This window comes from Rattus norvegicus, chromosome 5 (genome assembly GCF_021556685.1).
Source record: "Rattus norvegicus strain SHRSP/BbbUtx chromosome 5, alternate assembly SHRSP_T2T, whole genome shotgun sequence".
NCBI classification, from domain to species: domain Eukaryota; kingdom Metazoa; phylum Chordata; class Mammalia; order Rodentia; family Muridae; genus Rattus; species Rattus norvegicus.
This window is the reverse complement of record NC_141538.1, coordinates 150328465-150351512: the sequence shown is the minus strand read 5'-3', so window position 1 is coordinate 150351512 and position 23048 is coordinate 150328465. Positions and strand designations below refer to the sequence as shown.

Below are 23048 nucleotides of genomic sequence, written 5' to 3'. Positions count from 1 at the left end.
CCCACATTCCTCGAATAGGACTTCATTGTGATTTTTAGAATCGATGTATCTCTTCCCGTCTGAGCTCTTATGCCCACCAGTGTACCTGGCGCTTATGTTAGGCATCCTCAGAGTGAATGTGGAGCTAATGAATGGGGCTCAGAGAAGCATGGATGTGTGTGGTTTTACTTATCGTTGAAGCAGCTTGCTAGCTCAGAGAATAGATCCAGACAGGAAAGTTGTGTCTCTAGTAACACACACGCATCTGTCCAGATAGTTGTGACCTTCTCAGCTTGATGTGGTGAGATGGTTAGTGACCTTGATGGCCGTTTATGTCTGCCATCTCCTGTGCCAAGCCGTGCCAAACCTAGGTGGGTTTATTTTCAGTGCCTCTCCATTGGGGCTATAGCTGAACGTATTACCAGTTTTCATTGGTAAACCTTTGGGGGAACCGGACGTTTTTGTTTTTGGTTCTTGGCCAGGAATCACTTGACAGTTCTGGAAGACTCGGCGAGAAGAGCGCACACAGCACGAAGTCACAGGGGGAAAATATCTGAGTTCTTTACTCCGTTGTCTTCATCTCTCCCAAACCCTCTGAAGGAGGCAGCAGATTTTCTTCATCTTGCAGACACAGAGAATGAACTTGAGGGTGCTTAAGCGGCTCGCTCAAGGTTACTCCCGTCGTCCGTGCAGAGGCGGGAGGCGGGATTCGCATCTAGGTTCTTCTGACTCCGAAGTGGCACAGGGGGTGGGGCGGGAGGCCGGGCCGGGCTGGGGGCGCCTAGAGTCAGCAAAGTCCAGGCAGGGAGCGCGCGGGAGGCCTCTCCGGCCCAGCTCGGAGCCCGTGGTGCAGCGCCCGCCCCCGATAGCGGGCGCAGACTGGCGGCCGCCTCCGGACCACGTGGTGCGCGCGGCGGCTCCGGGCTCCCCGGGCTTGGGCGAGCGCTGCGGGCGGCCGACCGGGCGGAGGAGGCGGGAGCGAGCGCTGCAGCCTGCGACGTCGGGGCCGTGGCCTCCGTTTTCCGCGCGCCACTCGCTGGGTCCCTGCGCCCAGGGCGCACGGTGGAGACGGACGCGGAGGCGCCATGGAGCCGGTGCCTTCTGCCCGTGCGGAGCTGCAGTTTTCGCTCCTCGCCAACGTCTCGGACACCTTCCCTAGCGCCTTCCCCAGTGCGAGCGCCAATGCGTCGGGGTCGCCGGGCGCCCGCAGTGCCTCGTCCCTGGCTCTGGCCATCGCCATCACCGCGCTCTACTCGGCTGTGTGCGCCGTGGGGCTGCTGGGCAACGTGCTCGTCATGTTTGGAATCGTCCGGTGAGTCAAGTCTGCCGAGGGCGTCGCGGGGTTTGGTTCCAGGGTCACTGTCCAGTGGACACTGTCCAGTGGACACTGTCGTTTGTAGACCAGATATCCAACCCCGATTTCCCCGGTTCCTGAAGGCCTGCATAGTGGCCAGGTCCTCTGAGATGATGACAGGGCGTGTGTGTGTGTGTGTGTGTGTGTGTGTGTGTGTGTGTGTGTGCTTGCACTAGCCTAACTACATAACATTTAAATTATCCTTGACATCTTTTTGCTTCTGCATCACGGAGGTGGGACAGTTTGGCATCACTTTGTGTGTCTGCCACGCACACAGTTTGTGATTGGGCAATATGACAGGTGCGTGTGTGTTTGGTCCTCTGAAACCTTGCAGGGTGAGCTGAGGTGCTCTACACAATACCTTAGGTCTTTGGAGCATTCAAAAGGGATAGGCTGTCTGTCTGCCTCGGGTTTTGGGGGCACTCCCCACATCATACTTAATAGTCATCTTCTGTGGTTGGTGTGTGTGTGCTGGTCCCAAACCATCGGTTTGTAATACTGTATTGGACTGAGAATGTGTTTGCATTATTTCTTGTCAAACCTCTAGAAGTCCTAGGTGAGGGAGACATCCAGAGTGGCTTTGAACAGTCTTTAGGTTACATGTTCTCTAATGGATAGACCCATTGTTCCTGGGGGCTAGTCTTGGATTCTCTCTTCCTTTCCCCAGTGGCCATGTGGTTAGGGCAGATTTATCTTCCTTGAGGCCTGGGCTACAGAGCGACTTTAAGGCCAGCTAGAGAATATACCAAGATCCCCTCTCAAAGTAAGAGGGGAGAGGGAGAGAGAGAGATTATTAATAGGGGCTTTAGGGGGTCACAGGATGTAGCTTAATTGATAGGTTATGTAGCTTGCACAAATCCCTGGGTTCAGTCCCTAGCATACTATAAATTAGACATGGTGGTCCAAGCTGCATCCCTGCAGTGGGGGTGTTGAAGCAGAAGGCTCAGAAGTTCAAAGTCATGTTTGGTTGCATAGAGAATTCGAGGCCAGTCTAGGATAATGGCCTTGGGATGTAGTTAAATGGTAGAGTACTTGCCTACCTACATGCAAGGTCGAGAACTGCCTAAATTAGCAAAGCAAAATGTCTCCAGCTCGTCTGTACCTGTGGGCACACCGGTGGAAGTAAAGCACGCCCTGCAGACCCCACATTGAGGTAAGGGCTCATAGCAGGCTCCACACTATGCCCTATGCAAACAGAAGGTTTTGGTTTTCCCCTCTGCCTGCTGCCAAGGTGCCAGGGGCCCACTGAGATGAGTTCTCAAGCCACACCTTTGAGATTTGGGAGCACTAGGACCCTGTCTTGTTTAGACAGCCTGTGTCTCTTGCCTCTGTCCCCTCTCTTGCTCAGATTAGGGGTTCAGATCCTGCACTCTCATCCAGAAGACATTCCACCAAGCCGACGCAGTGCAGGTAAAAGCCGGGGCTGTGGGGCAGGTTTCTATCCCAACTTCAACATGTCCTAGCAATGTGGCTTTAGCCAAACAGCTCAATTTCCCTGAGCCGATGATTAGAATAGTCTGTTAGAGCCAGGCAGTGGTGGGGCATGCCTTTAATCCCAGCATTTGGGAGGCAAAGGCAAGCAGGCCGGCAGATCTCTGTGAGTAGTTCAAGACCAGCTCTAGGGCAGGTTCCAGGACAGCCAAGGCTACACAGAGAAACCAACCCTCCCTAACCCCCTGCCACTCCCCCCCAAAAGACCCCACAGAGGCAGGTAATGGCGTAAGAGCAGGCATCTGGAAGCAGCCTAGGCCTTTGGTATGTGTTGCGGGTCCGGATTAACCAGCACATTGCAGCTGCTGCAGGTGTGCAAGCGTGGGTAGCTGGGGCCTAGTTGTGTGCGGTTTCCACAGTGGGCTTTGTCTCCGGTCCTTCCAGGGCACACATTTTGTCAGTCAACAAATAGAACAATAATAATTCTAACGTTAATCACCACACCTGTCCAGCCTCAGGTTGGTTTCTTTCCTTTTTGGGGGGTGGGGGGGTGCAGCCTTGGCTGTGTTCACCATGTAGAACTAGGCTGGCCTTGAAGTCACCTCATAGAGATCCACCCGCTCTGCCTCCCTCCTTCCAGTACTGAAATTAAAGATGTGCACCATCACACTGCGTGAGAGCCCTTGATGCCCAGACTTTGAGCATAAGCCGCACGTGGCCTCTGGCCCCTAACAGCCACGCTCCAGGGACCCAAGGTTAGTTGTGACTCTGGGATCAAGTGCAGCTTCCTAGGGCTGTGGGATCGAGGGCAGAGATCCGGGGCGGTGATGCCTGGACTAGGAGGTGTCCGAGATGCTGCAGTTGGCTATCTGGAGAGGTGGGGTGGGGCATCTCAGGCAGAGAGAGCAGCATAGACTATGTGAAGTCCAGTAGGGAGCAGAGGGTTTCTCCTGGGGTCTGGGTGGCTATGAAGGCTGCAGGACAAAGGTGTGAAAACCATAAAAGTGGTGTCCTCCTCCCTGGGGTTGTAGAGATCGACAGAAGCAGAAGGGTTGTCCGGATTGTCAGAAGCGGAGGTGTCTGCTGTGTTCTGAGCTTCAGTAGTGCCTGGAGGCAGTCGGAGTCTACCGACTTAGTCTGCCGTTCAGAATTCCCACCAAGTTGCAGATGTTGGAGGAGTCCCGCAGAGCCTAGGGACAAGGGGGGATCAGGGGGAAAGGAGTGAGACCTTGAGGGAGGCTTTCGGACAGGCCAGGGTGGTCAGGACAGATGGTGTGCTGGGACTCTGTCTGCTAGTCTGAATGGGGAATTGGAGTCTGGACAGGTTCTTGGCCCCAAGCTTAGGCCAGCCATGCTGTGAAATCAAGGGGCTTTGAGTGTCGGGAGTGTCAGGAGAGGCACATGTGAAGAATGGTGATCAAGAAGATGGGTCTGGGGGTTGGGGAGTTTAGCTCAGTGGTGGAGCAGGCAGGCAGAGAGCATGTGTCGCATGCCAGGCGATTGGAGGAGCCCTGGACAGGTCACCAAAACCCCTGCCTCCAGTCTCCAGCCTCCGTGACCTCTCTCTGAAACTCAAGCCTGCTAGACCTAACAGGAAGGCAGAAATTGGCCCAATGACTTTGGATGAAGCAAAACAGGGAGAGTAGAGAGTGAACTGAGGCCAGGGCCTGCTGGCCTTGCCCAGAATCTGCCATTTCCTAGGTCTTAGGATCATTCCCTGGGGACTGTGTGAGTCACAGACACAATGGAGTGAGTGGGAGGAGTGACTAAGGACACTGAGTCTCCCCTGAGCTTCTCCTGGATTCTAGGGATTCTCCAACCTGCACTTCAGTCCTACAGTGGGATTCAATCCTTCAACCCTTCTGTTCTCACTCACAGACTAGGACATGGGCTCGGAGACAGCAAGTGCTGCTCACTGCAAAGGAGGAGTCACAAGCTCAGCTTCTGTTCTGTGGCAGGGTCTCCTGTAGCCAAGGCTGTCCCAACTTGCTATATCGTTGAAGATGAATGTTAACTCCTTCTCTTCCTGTCTCATTTCTGCTCAAGACACACACCACCCACACACCACCATGTCCATCTTAGACTTTCTGATCCCCCAAACCATACCTTACCCACTCTGCCTGTGCTAGGCTTGAGATGCACAGAGAGAGGAGGTTAGGGTTGTGCAAACCTCAAGGCCTCAGCATTTGATACCAGCAGCTGCAAAGCTGGACATTCGAGCCACATAGTGCCATCACATGGTGAACATCATACAGGGGCCACCACAACAGCTATTACACAATGACCACCAAACAGTGGCCATCATCAGACAGGGACATTTTCTAAGAGAGTGAGCTTAAACAATACATATATTATCTCTCTGTGCCTCAGTGTTCTGCTCTGAGGAATGGCAGGGTGGTAGACCCTTACAGGGTGAGAGTGAGGAGGCCATGAGGTGTGAACCAGTTCCAAGTGTTTAGTAGCTGTTGAGACCCAGTGTGTGTGAAGCTGGCCCTGCAGGGGAGGGGTGAGGCTCCCCTCCCATTCAGTTGGTCAGCATTTATTAAGCTGTGGAGGAGCTCTGGCTGGATGCTACAGGGAAACTTTATCAGGTTGATATTAGAAGCTTCCTTTTGTATTAAAATAAAGATAACTAGCTAGTTACTTCAGGATCTAAGGAGACCTTTCAGCAGAAGTTGATATTAACCATAATCCTACTGCTTAATCATTTATGGGTATTTCTTTCCCATCTCTGCTTCTACACACACACACACACACACACACACACACACACACACACACACACACACACACACAGAGAGAGAGAGAGAGAGAGAGAGAGAGAGAGAGAGAGAGATGGATTTTGTAAGGTTGTGTGAGTAAAGACAATAAGGAGATTTTTACTCTGTAGCCTACACTGGGCTTGAGTTTCTGATCATCCTGCCTTCTAAGTTGCCCTGAGATACAAAATTGAAACCTTGTTTCAAAATAACAAAACCAAAGGGATAAGGGAAACGGTTTTCTTTAAAAAGCTGGTTTGGCATTAGAGAGATGGCTCAGGTATAGACCGCACTTCCTGCTGGTTGTTCTCTTTCCGAGGACCCAGGTTCAATCCCCAGCACAGACAGCTTAACCTCCTGTAACACCAGGCCGACCCCCTCTTCTGGCTTCTGAGTGTGCTACAAGAGTTCACAGACAAAGTACGCATGTGCATAAGATAAAAATAAGTATTTTTAAAAGTCCATGGTTTTCGGGCTGGAGAGATGGCTCAGCGGTTAAGAGCACCTGACTGCTCTTCCAGAGGTCATGAGTTCAATTCCCAGCAACCACATGGTGGCTCACAACCATCTGTAAAGAGATCCGATGCCCTCTGTATCTGAAGACAGCTACAGTGTACTTATATATAATAAATAAAATAAATCTTTAAAAAAAAAAAGTCCATGGTTTTCGATAGCCATATGGTAGTGTATTCTTCTACTGGGCAACTTGAATTTTTAAAAAACATTTGCTCTGTTTATTTTTTAGAAATCTATTTATTTTATTTTGTAAATATTTTGACTCTGTGGATGATGTGTACGCCTGATGTCCAAGAGGGTCAGAAGAGGGCATCAAATCTCTTGGAATTGGAGTTAATGGATGGTTGTGAACCCCCATGTGGATGCTGGGAATGGAACCTGGATCCTCAGTGACACTAACAAATGTTCTTAACCTTGGAGTCATTCTCCCAGGCCTGTCATCGTCCTTTTCTTTTCATTTTTATTTTTTTTCTTTTTTTTCGGAGCTGGGGACCGAACCCAGGGCCTTGCGCTTGCTAGGCAAGCGCTCTACCACTGAGCTAAATCCCCAACCCCTCTTTTCATTTTTAAATTAGACGTGTTTATTTAATTAAAAAAAAAGTTTATTATGTATACAGCTTTCTTCCTGCATGTACGCCTGAAGGCCAGAAGAGGGCATCAGATCTCATTATAGATGGCTGTGAGTCACCATGTGGTAGCTGGGAATTGAACTCAAGACCTCTAGAAGAGCAGACAATTCTCTCAACCTCTGAGCCATCTCTCCAGCCCTTGTTTATTTAATTTTATGTGTAAGTGTTTTACTTGTGTGTTTGTACCTTTACCACATGCATGTCTGGTTTTCACGGAGGCCAGAAGGGGGCATCACATCCCATGAAACTGGAATTACAGGTTGTTGAGAACCATCCAGTGGGTGCTGGGAATTGAACCTGGAGCCTCTATAGGAACAATTGCGCTCTTAAATGCCGAGTCCTCTCTTCAGCATCGAGTTCTCTCTTCAGCGTAGAGTGGGCTAGTTGGAGTAGTCCTTCCTGGGGGGCAGGGGTGCCATTCAATACAGGGTTTCTTTGTGTACTCCTGGCTGTCCTCTGACTCACTCTGTAGACCGTGCTAGCCTCAAACTTGGGGATCTGACTGCCTCTGCCTCCTGAGTACTGAGACTGCCGGTGTGTGCCACCACGCCTGGCCTCTATGGCTAATTTGAATGTTTGTGCTTGTAGACTCCTCCCACGGTTTCTGTTCAGACTTTTCCTGCAGGAAGAACTGGCTGCTGTCCTGTATGGAGAGCTTCCTATGGTGAAGAGATAAAGCAGGGGTTGGGGATTTGGCTCAGTGGTAGAGCGCTTGCCTAGGAAGCGCAAGGCCCTGGGTTCGGTCCCCAGCTCCGAAAAAAAGAACCAAAAAAAAAAAAAAAAAAAAAAAGAGAGAGATAAAGCAGACACTAGAAAGCCCCCAGTGGAACTTTTGTGCCAGAGACTCAGATAGACGAAGAAAAGAGAAGACAGGCAGAAAAAAAAATCAGGCTTCCTCACTCCATCTGGGATCACGAGAGTAAGCCTCAAGCTGTGACCCGAGGACTCAGCCCCTGCACACACACCCCTGCCAGATGTCTAGACCTTGAGAGGCAAGGGAAGGCATGATTTGGTTACACTCAGGATCCTGGGACTTTGAAATCAAATTGGCCACCCAGAATATCCTCACATGCACGGAAAGGAGCGTAATCGCAGGGTAGAACAGAAAGCCCAGCTTAAATTAGCAAGTTACGAACTCGGAGGCTGATGCAGCCCTGTTTCCAGTTGGGGGCTGCAGGGCGGGGTGGGGTGTCTGGCTGTGTTCTACTGATTTATAGCTTCCAGCACAGCTGCAGAAATCAGTGGCTTTGTCTCTCTCAGGCCTGGAGGCCATGTGAAGCAGCTCTCCCCACAGCTTTCCTGCCTCTGTGACGAGTGAGAAGCTTCAACATCCAAGTCCAGAGAGGTCAGAAGAACTCCTACTCAGGAAATGCCAGGGGCTCAGTATGGCTCAGTATTAAGAACCCTCAGAGTGTGTGTGTGTGTGTGTGTGTGTGTGTGTGTGTGTGTGTGTGTGTAGGGTAGGGGCTGGAGAGATGGCTCAGCGGTTAAGAGCACCGACTGCTCTTCCAGAGGTCCTGAGTTCAATTCCCAGCAACCACATGGTGGCTCACAACCATCAGTAATGAGATCCGATGCCCTCACCTGGTATGAAGGTGTACATGCAGATAAATCACTCAGACATAAAATAAATTAGAAAAGAAAAGAAAAGAAAGAAGCCTTGCAGTTCTTCTGCAAGATACCGGTTTAATTCTCAGCTCCCAACTTGGGCGGCTCCCAGTTGCCTGTAACTCCAACTTCAGGGGCCTGACACCCTCTTCTGGCCTCTCTAGGCATCTGCACACATGTGTGAACACACACCCAGATACATATACACGAATAATTTTTTAAACATTTATTATTCTTATCTGTGTGTGTGGGTGTCTGCCCTTCATATGTGTCTGTACCACACATGGGGCTGGTCCCATCAGAGCTCGGAAGGGCCTCAGATCTTCTGAAACTGGAATCAGAGATGGTTGTGAGCCACCATGCGTGTCCTGGGAATCAAACCTAGGCCCTCTGGAAGAACAGCTACTGCTCTTACCCACTGAGCCATCTCTCCAGTCCCACCTCTTTTATAAAAAAAAAACTTAAAAACAACAAAAACCTCAGCTGCACTCACGCCTTTGAACCCAGAGTTTGGGAGGCAGAGGCAGACAGATTTCTGTGAGTTCCAGGCCAGCCTGGACTGCAGAGTGTGACCCTGTCCCACAATAGGACCAAAACCAACTACGGCAAAGGGAGGGTGTGTTTCCTTCCTCCTCAGAAGCAGCTCCATCAGCAAGTGCAGGGATTTGAAACATGGAGGACTGTGGTCGAACACTTACTTTATTAATTAAAAACATTAAAAACTACATTTATTTAGAGGTCGGAGAGGTGGTGTGGTGTTTAGAGTGCTTACCGCTCTTGTAGAAGACACAGGTTCTGTTCCTAGCACCCACAAGGAGACTCATAACTTCCTGTCACTTCATTTCAGGAGATCTGACGCCCTCTCAGATGCCCATGGGGCAGCTGCACACCCATGGGGCACATAAGTTCACACAGACAAAACATACATACACATTAAAAAATGTTTTTTTTTTTTGGTTCTTTTTTTTTTGGAGCTGGGGACCGAACCCAGGGCCTTGCGCTTCCTAGGCAAGCGCTCTACCACTGAGCTAAATCCCCAACCCCTTAAAAAATGTTTTTAAGAATATATTTTTATTACTTATTTTTTACACGTGGGGTAGAGTGTTATGGTTTGGTCTTTTGCTATGTACCCTAATGATAAATATGGGCCCCTAAGGCCTGGTTGCATACACAGAGGGATGCTTTGTGACCTCCATCCTTAATTTAAAACTGTTGGTTGAACGGAGATGCAGACAGCTGATAGCTGGGCAGAAGAAAGGTAGAGTTTTGGTTCCCAGGCTTGGGGTGGGAGGCAGGACTACAAGGGAGAGAGAGAGAAGAAGGTGGAGAGAGGAGAAGATGCCATGGGGTAAGAATCTTAAAAACATGGCCACAATGACTGGCCAATTGGAGTTAAGAGCGGCCCAGGTGGAACATAGCAAGTTATAACTCGGGGTTATTGATTGGGAAGTAGAGACTAATAGCTTAGAAGGTGGGTATCTGCCTAGGTCTAGCGCTTTAAAGGTTTATTATAAATACAAAGGTAGTATGCCTTTTATCTGGGGACTAAATGACCAAAGGAAGGGTAGAAAGCCCAGACTGAGATTAAATATTTACTGTGACATTTGTGCATGAAAAAAGAAAGTGGAGGTGGAGCGAGAGGGGGCGGAGTGAGAGGGGTGGAACGAGAGGGGGTGGAGCGAGAGAGTCTGAGCGAGAGGGGGTCAGAGCGAGGGCTGGTCAGAGCGAGGAGGGTGGAGCAAGAGGGGGTCCGAGCGAGAGGGGGTCCGAGCGAGAGGGGGTCCGAGCGAGGGGTGGTCTGAGCGAGGGGTGGTCCGAGCGAGGGGGGTGGAGCGAGAGAGTTGGAGCGAGAGGGGGTCAGAGCGAGAGGGGCGGGGGCGGGGTCGGAGCGAGGGCAGGGGCGCTGTTGGGATGGATATGGCTCAACAGTTCAGGGAAATCAACTGTTCTTCCAGAGAACTTGGGTTCAATTCTCAGCATCCACAGTTGACTCACAGTTGTTTGTAATTCTAATTCCAGGAGATCCGATGCCCTCTTCTGGCCTCCACTGGCACCAGGCATGCACGCGGTGCACAGCCATACATGCAGGCAACTTGATATACACACCAGCGGGGATAGCACAGGCCTTCACCCCAGCACTCACTCGGAAGGCAGAGGCAGGCGGATCTCTGTGAGTTTCAAGCCAGCCTGGTCTACAGAGTGAGTTCCAGGGCAGGCAGAGAAACCCTGTCATGGAAAACCAACCAACAAAACAAAACTAAAACCCCACCTATACACAAAATAAAAATAAACAACTGAGTTGATTTTTAAAACAACAGAAAGATTTAAAAGTAAAAGAAATAGGTTCTTTTTAAAATTTGAGACAGAGACTCACTTAGGTCAGGCTGTCCCCTGGCTCCCTACATAACAGGATGACTTGACTTCTCCTCGAAGTGGAAGTCCTGTGATTACAGCGCCGTCCCACCACTGCCAGTAGTGCTGGGAATGCATAGGGCCATTCTGGGGACGGCTGACACTGTCATCCAGACCCATAGAACCCCAGATTTCCTGGGCCAGTGACGCAGCTGGAGAGGCAGCTGGATGGGTTCAGATCCAAGTCTTTTGCTGAGCCTGTCTTCTCATCTGTGACTGGGTGAGACACTAAATTGCCACATCAGCACCCTTTCCATCAGCGGCTTTCCCTGAGCTTTAGACACACTTCCAGAAACCTGAACAAAGCAGCAGAAGAGACACAGTCCCTGCCCTCTGGGAGCTGCCATTTTTTTTTTTCTTTTCTTTTTTTGGAGCTGGGGACCGAACCCAGGGTCTTGTGCTTGCTAGGCAAACGCTCTACCACTGAGCTAAATCCCCAACCCCCAGGGAGCTGCCATTTTAACAGAGAAAGGATAGACAATCCATTAGTCAGTAGAAGACAGATAGATGGCTAGGGGCGTGGTTAAGTTGGAGGAGCGGCTTGCCTAATGTGCCAGGAAGACCTGGGTTCAAATCCCAGTCCCGCACCAGCCATGAGTGGTGGTGTACAATTGAAGTTTCAGCTCTTGGGAGGTGGAAGTTCAGAAATTCAAGGCGGGGAGGGGGCCTTAAAAAACACATGCCGTCCACAGACAATCAAGAAAACTTAACTAGGCAAAGAAGATGGGGTGGAGGGAATACCGCTGTGTATGGGAAGTGAGAGCTGAGCAGAGGGGGGCTTAGGAGAAAGAGTGTTTTAGGCAGAAGATGATGCCTGTGTACCCCGATGGGGCTTGTGTGGCCCTCAGACTGACTCCTACAAGGAAGGTTGTGCTACGATGTCTGTGGCTGGCTGCCTAGCTCTTGGGACCAGGGACAAAGTCAGGAGAGAGATTGCTGCCCCGGCCAAGCCAGATAAGCCTGCAGGACCTGTGGGGGAACATCTGCTTCCCTTGGTTACGAATGTGTATCCTGCCAGAGTGCCCAAGCACCCGGTGTCTGGTAATTTTCCATCACTCCTTGGAGGAGCAAACAGAGCTGCTGGGTGGGCAGGTAGCCATGAAGCCTTCCTCCTGCTTCCTTAGGCCTGGTCACCCCAGGTCACCCAGGCATCCTAGCAAAGCCTAGTATGTGTGCTTGGCCAAAACCATCACTAAAGGCAGACCAGCCATGACATCTTGCTCCTGCATGGGTTAGAAGATCCAAGACACAAATTCTCACTTAATCTTCAAAACCTACCTGATAAGCAGGAACAATTATTCTTTTCTTTTTCTTTTTAAAATTTATTTTATGTGATTACACTGTTGCTGTCTTCATGCACACCAGAAGAGGGCATCAGATCTCATTACAGATGGTTGTGAGCCACCATGTGGTTGCTGGGAATTGAACTCAGGGCCTCTAGGAAGAGCAGTCAGTTCTCTTAACCACTGAGCCATCTCTCCAGCTCTCTTTTCTTTTTTCAAGACAGGGTTTCTCTGTACAGCCCTGGCTGACCTGGAGCTCGCTCGGTAGACCAGGCTGGCCTCAAACTCACAGAATCTGCCTGCCCCTGCCTCCCCAGTACTGGGATTGATAGTGTACACCACCAGCACTCAGCCACGATGGCTTTTGTAACTTTGATCCCCATGGTTGAGGGGTGAAGAGACTCATATTCACTGGTCCTGAGATTACCCTGAGTCTTTATTAGTTCTGCTTTTATCAGAAAAAGAGCCAGTGGGCTACCATTCTCTAATTATGGGTAGATAAGTCTGATAATTGGTATAAGAGTCTTCAGGTTGGAAACTCTCTTAGCAGTTGCCTTAGTCAGGGTTTCTATTCCTGCACAAACATCACAACCAAGAAGCAAGGTGGGGAGGAAAGGGTTTATTCAGCTCACACTTCCACATTGCTGCTCATCACCAAAGGAGGTCAGGACTGGAACTCAAGCAGGTCAGGAAGCAGGAGCTGATGCAGAGGCCATGGAGGGATGTTACTGACTGGCTGGCTTCCCCTGGCTTGCTCAGCTTGCTCTCTTATAGAGCCCAAGATCACCAGCCCAGGGACGGCACCACCCACAATGGGCTGGGCCCTCCCGCCTTGATTGCTAGTTGAGAAAATGTCTTGCAGCTGGGTCTCATGGAGACATTTCCCCAACTGAGGCTCTTTTCTCTGTGGTAACTCCAGTTTGTGTTAAGTTGACATACAAAACCAGCCAGTACAGTCAGGGTTTGTATTCATGTGCTAAACATCATGACCAAGGAGCAAGTTGAAAAGGAAAGGGTTTACTCAGCTTATACATCCACATTACTGTTCATCACCAAAGGAAGTCAGGACAGGGACTCACACAGGGCAGGAACTTGGAGGAAGGAGCTGATGCAGAGGCCACAGAGGGATGTTTCTTTACTGGATTGTTTCCCCTGGCTTGTTCAGCTTGCTTTCTTATAGAGAACCCAGGACCACCAGCCCAGGGATGGCGCCACCCACAATGGCCCTCTCACCCTTGACCATTAATTGAGAAAGTGCCTTACAGCTAGATCTCATGGAGGCATTTCCTCAAGGGAGGCTCCTTCCTCTGTGATGACTCCAGCTTGTGTCAAGTTGACACACAAAACCAGCGGATACAGTAACCCTCTAGTAAAACTGTTGCAGCATTCCCCAGGAAACTGATTGTTCTTCCAGGGGAAGGGGAAGGTCTCAGTGTTCTAAAGTAATACTTAATTTAGTCTAGCGTCATGGGGGGTGGCACCTTTCACAGGATGAGTCAGAGGACAGCTTGGTGGGAATCACTCCTCTCCTTCCACCTTTACCTGGGTTCCAAGAATCAAGTTCAGGTTGTCAGCAGGCTTGCGTTGTTGGGCGTCAGTCACCTTTGCCCTCTGAGCCATCTCTGAGGCCCTCGGGGTTGTTCTGAAGGCCTGGCAACTCTTCAGATAGGGCTCCCACAGATGATCAAGTTTAATCTCCTTCATTTAAACTCAACCAATTATAAAACTCCTTCCCAGCCATACCGGAGTTTGATAGGTGGATACTGTCGTTTAGCTGAGCTGACCTACAAAAGTAAAGGTTAGACAGGGTCGTGTGGCCTTGGATAGGCTGCTTTGCCTCTCTGAGTCTTAGTCTCCCAGCTGCCTAGTTCTGGGGCAGTGCTCAGGGTCGTGGCTCACTGATTCTTGTCAGGATTAAGTATGGTGGCATTATTCAAGGGCCTCCTAGTTCCCATCACTTAGAGGAGGGGGACTGGGTGGCAGAGAGTGATAAAGAACTTTCTAGTCAGACCAGACTGCCACCATGTTGATGCCTGAGAAGAGTTGTATTGCGTTTAGGAGCCCTGTCCCCTGTATAAAAGAGGTTCAGAATTTGAAGTTTGTTAGCATTTTGGCATGGTGGGTGCCAGAAGACTGCCTTTCAGGGACCTTCAGAAAGTCCTTTCCTAGTTGGGACTTGTTCCTAAGATCAGGGAAATATTGTATCTTGGAACAAGACTCCTAGTTTACCCATGACTTCCAGGAAGCCCACTCGGGTGTGAGCAGACAAGCCCTCGGTGAGGCCTCCATGCCATATAAATGTCAAATCTCCATGCGCTTGGCGATGAACCTTTTATGGAGGAAGTGTTAGTAGCCAAGACAGATGCCCACATGCCCACACACCCAGAGCAGGCAGACAGCAGTGAACTCAGCTTTCATATCATGAAGCAATACATCCTCTCACGTCTCCAGGCTCCGAGAAAGGCCCTTCTGGAAACATTTCTACTGGTCCCTTACCCACAAGGTCCCCAGTATGTCGTGATTGCCTGCTTCTGGAGACCATGCCTGATATCACACTGGCCATGGCGATCCTGAAACCAGAGCCAAGGCTGGGCCTGGGTCAGCTACTGAATCCCTGGTCAGACAGAGATTCAGCCTTGGATGTCATCAGCCACCTCAATAAAATGGGAGGACATTGTTTCGTGTTGAATAAACTTATAGCCAGAAAAAAAACTTGTTTTTTTTTGTTTGTTTGTTTTGTTTTGTTTTTGTTTTTGTTTTTTTTTTTTTTTTTTTTTTTGAGACAGGGTCTTATGTAGACTTGGTTGCCCTAAAACTTGCTATGTAGACCAGGATAGCCTCAAATTCATCTGCCTCTGCCTCCTGAGAGCTGGGATTAAGGGTGTGCGGCATCACACCTGACTGGCTGCACACTCTTCTTGGACTATAGGTGGGGTGCCACACGGATCCATCTTGGGAGCTCCTCCTGGCCTTAAATAACCCTGTTCACTCCTTACAGCCCCTCCCCCAACACCATATTTGGTTGTTTCCTCTTATTACCTCACTCACCGTGGGAATTTCAAGATTCCTTCAAACGACAGCAGAGACATAGACAAAGTCTGTGCTTATCAGTTTGGGGGGATGGTTCAGACCCCCCCCCACGGAAACTCGTAACAACATGTCTCTGTGATCACAGGGCTAGGCAGAAGCAGAGACAGATTCAGGCAGATCCCAGGGGCTCACGGACCAGCCAGCCTAGCTGAAAGGTGAACTCCAGGCTCCTTGAAAGACCTTATCTCAAAAATTACGGTGGACAAGCGATAGAGGAAGGTCCTGGAAGCTGACCTCTGACCTCTGCACAAGCATCTTGATTGACACACGGAGAGATGGTCAGTAAGCGAGGCTTCATGGCGATGGTGCCGCCAGTGTTTGTCTTCCCTCTTTTGGGCTTCTCCCCATCTCTGACTTCTCCCCCCTTTCTGGCTCCCCCTCTGTTTCTGGTGTCTCTGAAGGGCAGAAACCGTGTTTCCTTTACCCTGTTCCTAGCTCACTCAGGCCCTGGCCCTAAGAAGCCATCACTAAATAGTTCTTTCTTTTTTTCTTTTTTTTCGGAGCTGGGACCGAACCCAGGGCCTTGCGCTTGCTAGGCAAGCGCTCTACCACTGAGCCACATCCCCAGCCCCAATAGTTCTTAAATCTCTAATGGGCTCTTGATTCCATCGGTAGAGTTCTCACGCTCTACAATAGCCACCAGATAAAAGGGACAGGAGCCAAGCTAGAATGGCTGGCCATCACCCCTCCAGGGCAACCACTGTCTTTTACTTTAGCAAGTATCTCTCTTCTTCAGGAAGCTTTTCTCTGGTGGTTAGCAACAGTGGCCCCTGTGTCCCCATCAAAGCAGGGACCAGATACTGTTCTTTGCTCCCCCCTCTTCCTTTTGTGGGCTGTCTAACCCTGGGCAGCGTATGTGCTAAGCAACTGTTTACCGCCGAAGCACACCCGAACCTCCACGTTCTATTTCAAACGTCATCTCTCTGCTCCTATGAGTAGGTGTTGGGTGGGAGAGTCTGATGCATACGGTGTAGGAGGGTCATGCCCTGTTTCTGGAAACTCAGGCACTGACTTACAGACTGAAGGACTCTCTCTGACTCTCTCTCTTCCTCTTCCCACCCAACCCCCACAGACGCAGATACACACAGACACACACATATACACACAGACACACATACACACAGACATACACACATACACAGATATATACATATACACACAAAGACACATACAGACATATATAGACATACACACAGACATACACATAGAAACACACAGACACATAGAGACATACACACATACAGACATATACACAGACATATACACACAGAGACATACACACACAGACACAGTCATACACACAAAGACACACACATGCACACACAGACATACACATACAGACACACACATAGATACACACAGACACATACAGATATACACACACAGACCCCCCCCACACACACAGACATACACATACAGACACACACATAGCTATACACAGACACATACAGACATACACACACAGAGACATACACACACTGATATAACACACAGATATCACACACATACATACACACACACACACACACACACACACACACACACACACACACACACACACAGAGTATCAGCCTCAGGGTGTCATGCCTCAGGAACCAGCCACCTTGTTTTTTAAGATAAGACCTCTCACTGAAACCTGGGGCTCAAAGCCTTGGCTTGGGCGGGCTGGCTACCTAGCCACCATGTCCCAGCAAATCTGTCTGTCTGTCTTGCCTCTTCAGCACCACACATGGCTTGTTTCTGTGGCTCCTGGGAATTGAACTCAGGTCCCCATGCTTACACAGAACACACGTTACTAAGCCATCTCTCCAGCTCCAGATTCTGCTCTCTTGTATCTGGATACAGTTCACCCCATAGTCCAGCCCTCCTTAAGCAGGGTCAGGATCAAGGGACAGAGAACTCTGAGTGTGCGCTGGGTTCCCAGTGGCAGCTAGGCCTCTGGCCTGGTTATTGCTAAGTACAGCCTGGCAGGTCTCTCCACTCTTGTCAACTCAGGGCCCTTTTGCTTCCCGTCCTGCCATGATCCTGTCTATGATAAGCTCACTGGACTTCATTGTAATTAACCACTTTCCTTCCTCCAGTTCTGCCAAAACTGAGATAGCTAATTAATTTCTGGCCAAGTGCCATCTCTCTTAAGGAGTGGGCAGGGACACAGCTTGCAGTCCTCAGCGCAGGCAAGGCTTGTTTTGTCCTTTGGGAAAGCAATCACTCTTTGTCTGCAAATAGAGGGAGCTCCAGCTGGACCCCCAGGTTGCTTTGTGGACTCCTCTCTGTTCCCTCACAGTGCACCCAGCCTCTGGGGTCACTGCTGTAAAACAGCCTTAAAGCCTTCATTTGTAAAACAAAGGGGTTGAACAATCCCAGGAACCAGAGGCCTAATTTAAGGCCTGCTAGTCAGTTTCTCCTTTCCACCCCTCATTCCTCTCTCACGTGGTTATTCTGGCTCAGTGGGAGAATGAATGAATGCCTCTGTCCCCAGCATGTGAAGCCCATCCACAGGTGGCTGGACCACCGTGCTGTGCATCTTTTTTGTTTTTTCTTTTTTTCTTTTTTGTCGGAGCTGGGGACCGAACCCAGGGCCTTGCGCTTGCTAGGCAAGCGCTCTACCGCTGAGCTAAATCCCCAACCCCAGTGCTGTGCATCTTAATCCCAGCTGAGGCAGGTGGATCTGAATTCAATGCCAGTCTGTTCTACAGAGTGAATTCCGGGACGGCCAGAACCTCACAGAGAAAGCCTGTCTCGAAGAACCAAGGCAAACCACACCAAACCAAACAGAGTCTGCCCACGAGACACACAGCCAGCTCGCTTTCCTTTCAGTGTTAACAATCTGTGTGCACAGGCCTATCTCACAGTACTTCAGGGGATTACAAGGTCAAGGGTAACCTGGGCTACAGGGTGAAGCCCTGTTTCAGGCAGCAATAACATTTCCCTGTGCCTGTTTAAAAAAAAAAAAAATCAAGAAGCAAACAAACGAACGAACAAACAAACTCACCTCAAAACCAGAGAAAATTCCAGAATTTCTTCTTTCAGAAGGCTAGAGGCCTAAACTCAAGGTATGGCCAGGCTCTGAGAAGAGTCCTTCCTTTGCTAGGCTGGGGCTCCAGCAGTCCTCACCACCGCTGGCCTCTTCCTCACAAGGGCACACTCCTCATTCCCTCATGTTCATCTCTTGTGTGCGTATCCTCTCTCTCTTCAACTTATAAGGAGAGAGGTGGGGAGTGGCTCAGCCGGGGAAGGGACTCGCTGCTAAGCCTGATCACATTAAGTCCAGTCCTTGGGACCAAAAGATAGAAGGAGAGAATTCAACCCTAAAAGCTGTCCTTGGGGGGGGGGGGTTGGGGATTTAGCTCAGTGGTAGAGCGCTTGCCTAGCAAGTGCAAGGCCCTGGGTTCGGTCCCCAGCTCCGGAAAAAAAAAAAAAAAAAAAGAAAAAAAAAGAAAAGAAAAAGCTGTCCTCGGACCTCCATGTGCACGATGTGGCTTGCACCGTCCCACCCCCACCCCAAATAAATAAATAAACATGAAAAAACCAGGGGTTGTTGAGATAGCTCAATGGTAGATGTTGAACAGGGTCAAGGTCCTGGGTTTAATCCCAAGCTCACACACAAACAAACAAAACCTTAAGTAGGGATTGAACTTGGACAGGAGATGTGGCTCAGTGCTTTTCTGCTGATGTGCCCAAGGCTCTAGTCTCAATAAAGTTGTGTGTGTGTGTGTGTGTGTGTGTGTGTGTGTGTGTGTGTGTGTGTGTGTGAGAGAGAGAGAGAGAGAGAGAGAGAGAGAGAGAGTGTTAGGGCCCACCCTAATCTAGTACAGTCGTTGTTTCCTTATAAGGGCACAGTGTCAGGTGGCACAGGTTGATGTGGAATCCTGGGCTTGACCTACACACCGAGGCTTACTTTTCTCCACCACAAAGTTAGGGAAGCATGACAGTGATTTGAATGAGTGAGTTGAATGAGTGAGATGATCTCTGTCAATGCCATGGTCTAGCCTGGTCTAGCTTGGTCTAGCCTGGTCTAGCCTGGTGGATACGTCAGGTATGTGTCAGTGTCACAGCACAGTGGGGGTGGCAGTGGTCCTTACAATTGCCATCGATGGAACTACCCTGGGCTTCTCAATAATCAGACCCGGGAGCCCTTGGGAACTGACCGGGTAGACACCTGAGGGCCCGGAACTCTGCTGGAGACCCTGGAGTCCTGGACAAGACCTGGGATTTCCGCTGAGTCTTAGCTTCCTGGCTCAGAGAAGGAGAAAGCGCAGAGCCTCCCAGACTGATTCAGTTTGGCCTGGTGCAGCCTCTCCAGGCCTCACTCCCATGATCTGTAAAGTGTTAAGTAGGGATAGTCTGGCCTCCCTGAGATCAGAACTTCTTCCAGTCTGAAGGTCAGACACCGGGCTCTGCGTCAGAGTTGCCGGACTTCAGAGTCAAGGTGCTAACAGAGCAGTATCCCTCTTCCTCCACCCCATCCATTGGGAGGGATCTTTCCTTGCCTTTTCCTTGGTAAATGTGCCTGGAATCTCGGTGCCAGAGGGAATGTTCAAAGTGGGAAATACCGGTGTTCCAGAGAATTCCGGTCCAGGAACAGGGGCTTCCAGCTCCTGGAGGCTTCAGCCATTCCTCATCTTGTACCTACCACTGCTCCACATGGCCTCCTCCTCCTCCTCCTCCTCCTCCTCCTCCTCCTCCTCCTCCTCCTCCTCCTCTTCCTTCTCTTCCTCTTCCTCCTCTTCCTCCTCCTCCTCCTCCTCCTCCTCCTCCTCCTCCTCCTCCTCTTCCTCCTCCTCCTCCTCCTCTTCCTCCTCCTTGTGTCTCATGGGAGGATGCTTGAAGTTTGGTCCCCGCCTTATAATCAGGTACTCACGCCTCAGGGTCCTTCGCTCCATCCCCAATAACCTCACTTTTACAAGTGGACACTCCTGCAATGAATCTGAGGACTGAGGCAGCGTCCTCCTCAGTCCTCAGCCTGCATCATGGCTGGACAGGGAACAGGGAATTTCTGGACTTTTAAGTCAGGAAGTTTAGACCGAGATCCCATGATTCCACGTGTAGAGCCCGGCAGAATATTGGCAGGTGGGAGAGAGGTTGTTTGCTTGATTTCCTTCTTATGTGGTACTGGGCGAGGGGGCTGCCTTTGAGACAAGCTTTGAGAACTAACTTGCATGTTCTGTGAGGGGTCCTGACAGTGGGGTGAAGCGTCCCCTCCACCCAGACCCGCTTCCCGGACAGAATTTGTCTGGAGCGCCTGCTATGCCCACTTTGAATATTCCTCTGGCTCCGAGGCTCCCGGAATAGAGATCATCAGTTGTGCTCACAGGGGTTTGACCATAGTATTATTTATGATAGCAGGAGAGTTGAAAGGGTCTTCACATCCTTCAGTGGGTCCGGTTGACTTGAATCAGGACTCATAGTTTATTCCAGTCTAGTCTGTCTGTCTTTATTTCATTTGTTGAGATGGGATCTTCTGCATCTAACTGGCTCCAAACTCCCTATGTATCTGAGGGTGACTCTGAACTCCTGATTCTTTTGCCTCTGCCTCCTGAGTGCTGGGACCACAGGCTTCTGCCCCCACACCAGGCTTATTCACTCTCGGGGCTTGAACCCAAGACTTCAGCATGGCAGGCAAACACTCTACCAGCCTACACCTTTCTGAGGCAGGGTCTCACTCTACAGTCTCACTCTGGCCTTGAACTCATGACGTTCTTGATTCATCTTCAGGTGTCGGGGTTACAGGCCTGTACTGCCAGGCATGGACCGCTGTCTGCTTTTCGGATGTTCCTTGAGCTAAAATGTTCTTTTTTATGTCTTTACAGAGGTGGGGCTGGGAGAGATGACTCAGCATCTAGGTTCTATTTCTAATACCCACACAGTACCTCACAAATGTCTGTAACTCCAGATCTGGGAATGTGATGTCCTTTCCTGGGACTCTTCCAGCACTAGGCCCACAAGTGGTACACAGACATACACGCAGGCAAAAAACACTCTTACACATAAAAAAATATAACAATATAGGCCAGAGACCTAGTGGACTCTCAGTAATGGCTATTATTTATCTAATATTTACTCTCTGGCCCTGTGCAGAAAAAAAACCTCTAGACTGTAAAGCAATCTTCAAAAATTATGTTAATTCGGGGGCTGGAGGGACGGCTCAGTGGTTAAGAGCACTGACTACTCCTCCAGAGGTCGGGGGTTCAATTCCCAGCAACCACATGGTGGCTCACAACCATCTGTAATGAGATCTGATGCCCTCTTCTGGTGTGTCTGAAGACAGCTACAGTGTACTCATATAAATAAAAATAAATCTTAAAAGAAAAGAAAAGCGGGGTTGGGGATTTAGCTCAGTGGTAGAGCGCTTGCCTAGGAAGCGCAAGGCCCTGGGTTCGGTCCCCAGCTCCGAAAAAAAGAACCAAAAAAAAAAAAAAAAAAAAAAAAAAAAGAAAAAGAAAAGAAAATGTATTTAGGAGAAATATTAATTGTAAATACTTCAACGATCTACAGTGGGTTTGGTTGAAGTGGGGAAGATATTTTTTTTTTCTGTGCAGGCTGAAGCCGCCGTGTTAAGTTTGCCTCCTGAGGTCCTACAAGGTCGATTGGGCTGTCGCTGCTGCTGTTGCTGTAGATTTTAGGTCTCACACCCCTGTTTTGGAGAAAAACAACATCATTACCACCTCCATTTAGTTAAAATCAAATTAGCTCCCTTGGATAAATGAGTGAAGATTTCTCTCGCCACCTGCAGGGCTGATTCATTTCAGACTCAGGGCAAAGAGGGTCATGCCCAGGCATCCTTCTGGGGACCTGGATAGGGCCAGGAGGACAGAGGAGGGAGGAATGATAAGAAGAGGTGCCATGATTTGAGCCCTTCGGTCTGTGGTTCCTCACTTCTGAAGATTAGGGTACCTTGATATCATCCACTGGCACCCAACAATAAATGCTACATGCCCTCTCTGCCTGTCTGTACCCAGACTGCTGGGAGTGGGAGAGAAAATGTCACGGTCCCTTCCTGATGTGGAAGACAGACGTCTTTATATACGTCCATTCCACAGACAGACGTCTTTATATACGTCCATTCCACAGACAGACGTCTTTATATACGTCCATTCCACAGTCAGATGTTTTTATATATGTCCATTCCACAGACAGACGTCTTTATATACGTCCATTCCACAGTCAGATGTTTTTATATATGTCCATTCCACAGACAGACGTCTTTATATACATCCATTCCACAGACAGACGTCTTTATATACGTCCATTCCACAGTCAGATGTTTTTATATATGTCCATTCGACAGACAGTCATCCACAGATGTGTCCTGGGTGTCCGCTCTGTGCTTGTTTCTGCTGTTGGCACTAGGCTTTTAGGAGATCAAGACAAAATGCCATCATTGCTTTTATGATCTTGTATTTGTCAAGGAGCGTGTGAGGGGGACACGCCGCCCACAGGGGAGAAACTAACAGCCCACTGCACGCACAGGGGAGAAGCTAAAGCCCGAGTCCAGAGGAAATGCCAGCTTTCAGGGTAGACCACTAGGCTCTCACCATGCCTCTCCCTGACTGCGATCTCGACAAGTTCATTACCACACTTGATGAATTGAGGTCTATAATTGCTAGCTACCCCCATGGAGTGCTGTGGAGATTAAGTGATGTAAATGGCTAGTCTGTGTGCCTGAGCACAGTAAATGTCCAATAGATGTTTATCGTCCCTGGAAACAAACTGAAGCAGAGGCCCTGTGACTTCCAGAAAGCCGAGACAGAGGTGAGCGTTCTGTTAAGAGTGGGTCTTCTCGGGGTTGGGGATTTAGCTCAGCGGTAGAACGCTTGCCTAGCAAGCACAAGGCCCTGGGTTCGGTCCCCAGCTCCGAAAAAAAAGAAAAAAAAATAATAATAAGAGTGGGTTTTCTCCACCTCCCCCCACCACGGGCCTGTCCCTGTGACTGTGATGTTAACTGGTCACACCCAAACCATGAGCAGGTTGTCTCACTATTACCTAG

The 23048-nt window shown here is 49.7% G+C and overlaps 1 protein-coding gene across 1 annotated transcript in view; it reads left to right on the top strand.

The window, feature by feature from the left end:
- The first annotated feature begins 959 nt into the window (after window positions 1-959).
- The window catches only part of Oprd1 (opioid receptor, delta 1), a 34519-nt gene continuing 12430 nt past the window's right edge, over window positions 960-23048 (top strand). The window contains 1 exon segment of the mRNA NM_012617.1: window positions 960-1291. Coding sequence (NP_036749.1) covers window positions 1065-1291 — 227 coding nt within the window. The 5' untranslated portion in view covers window positions 960-1064.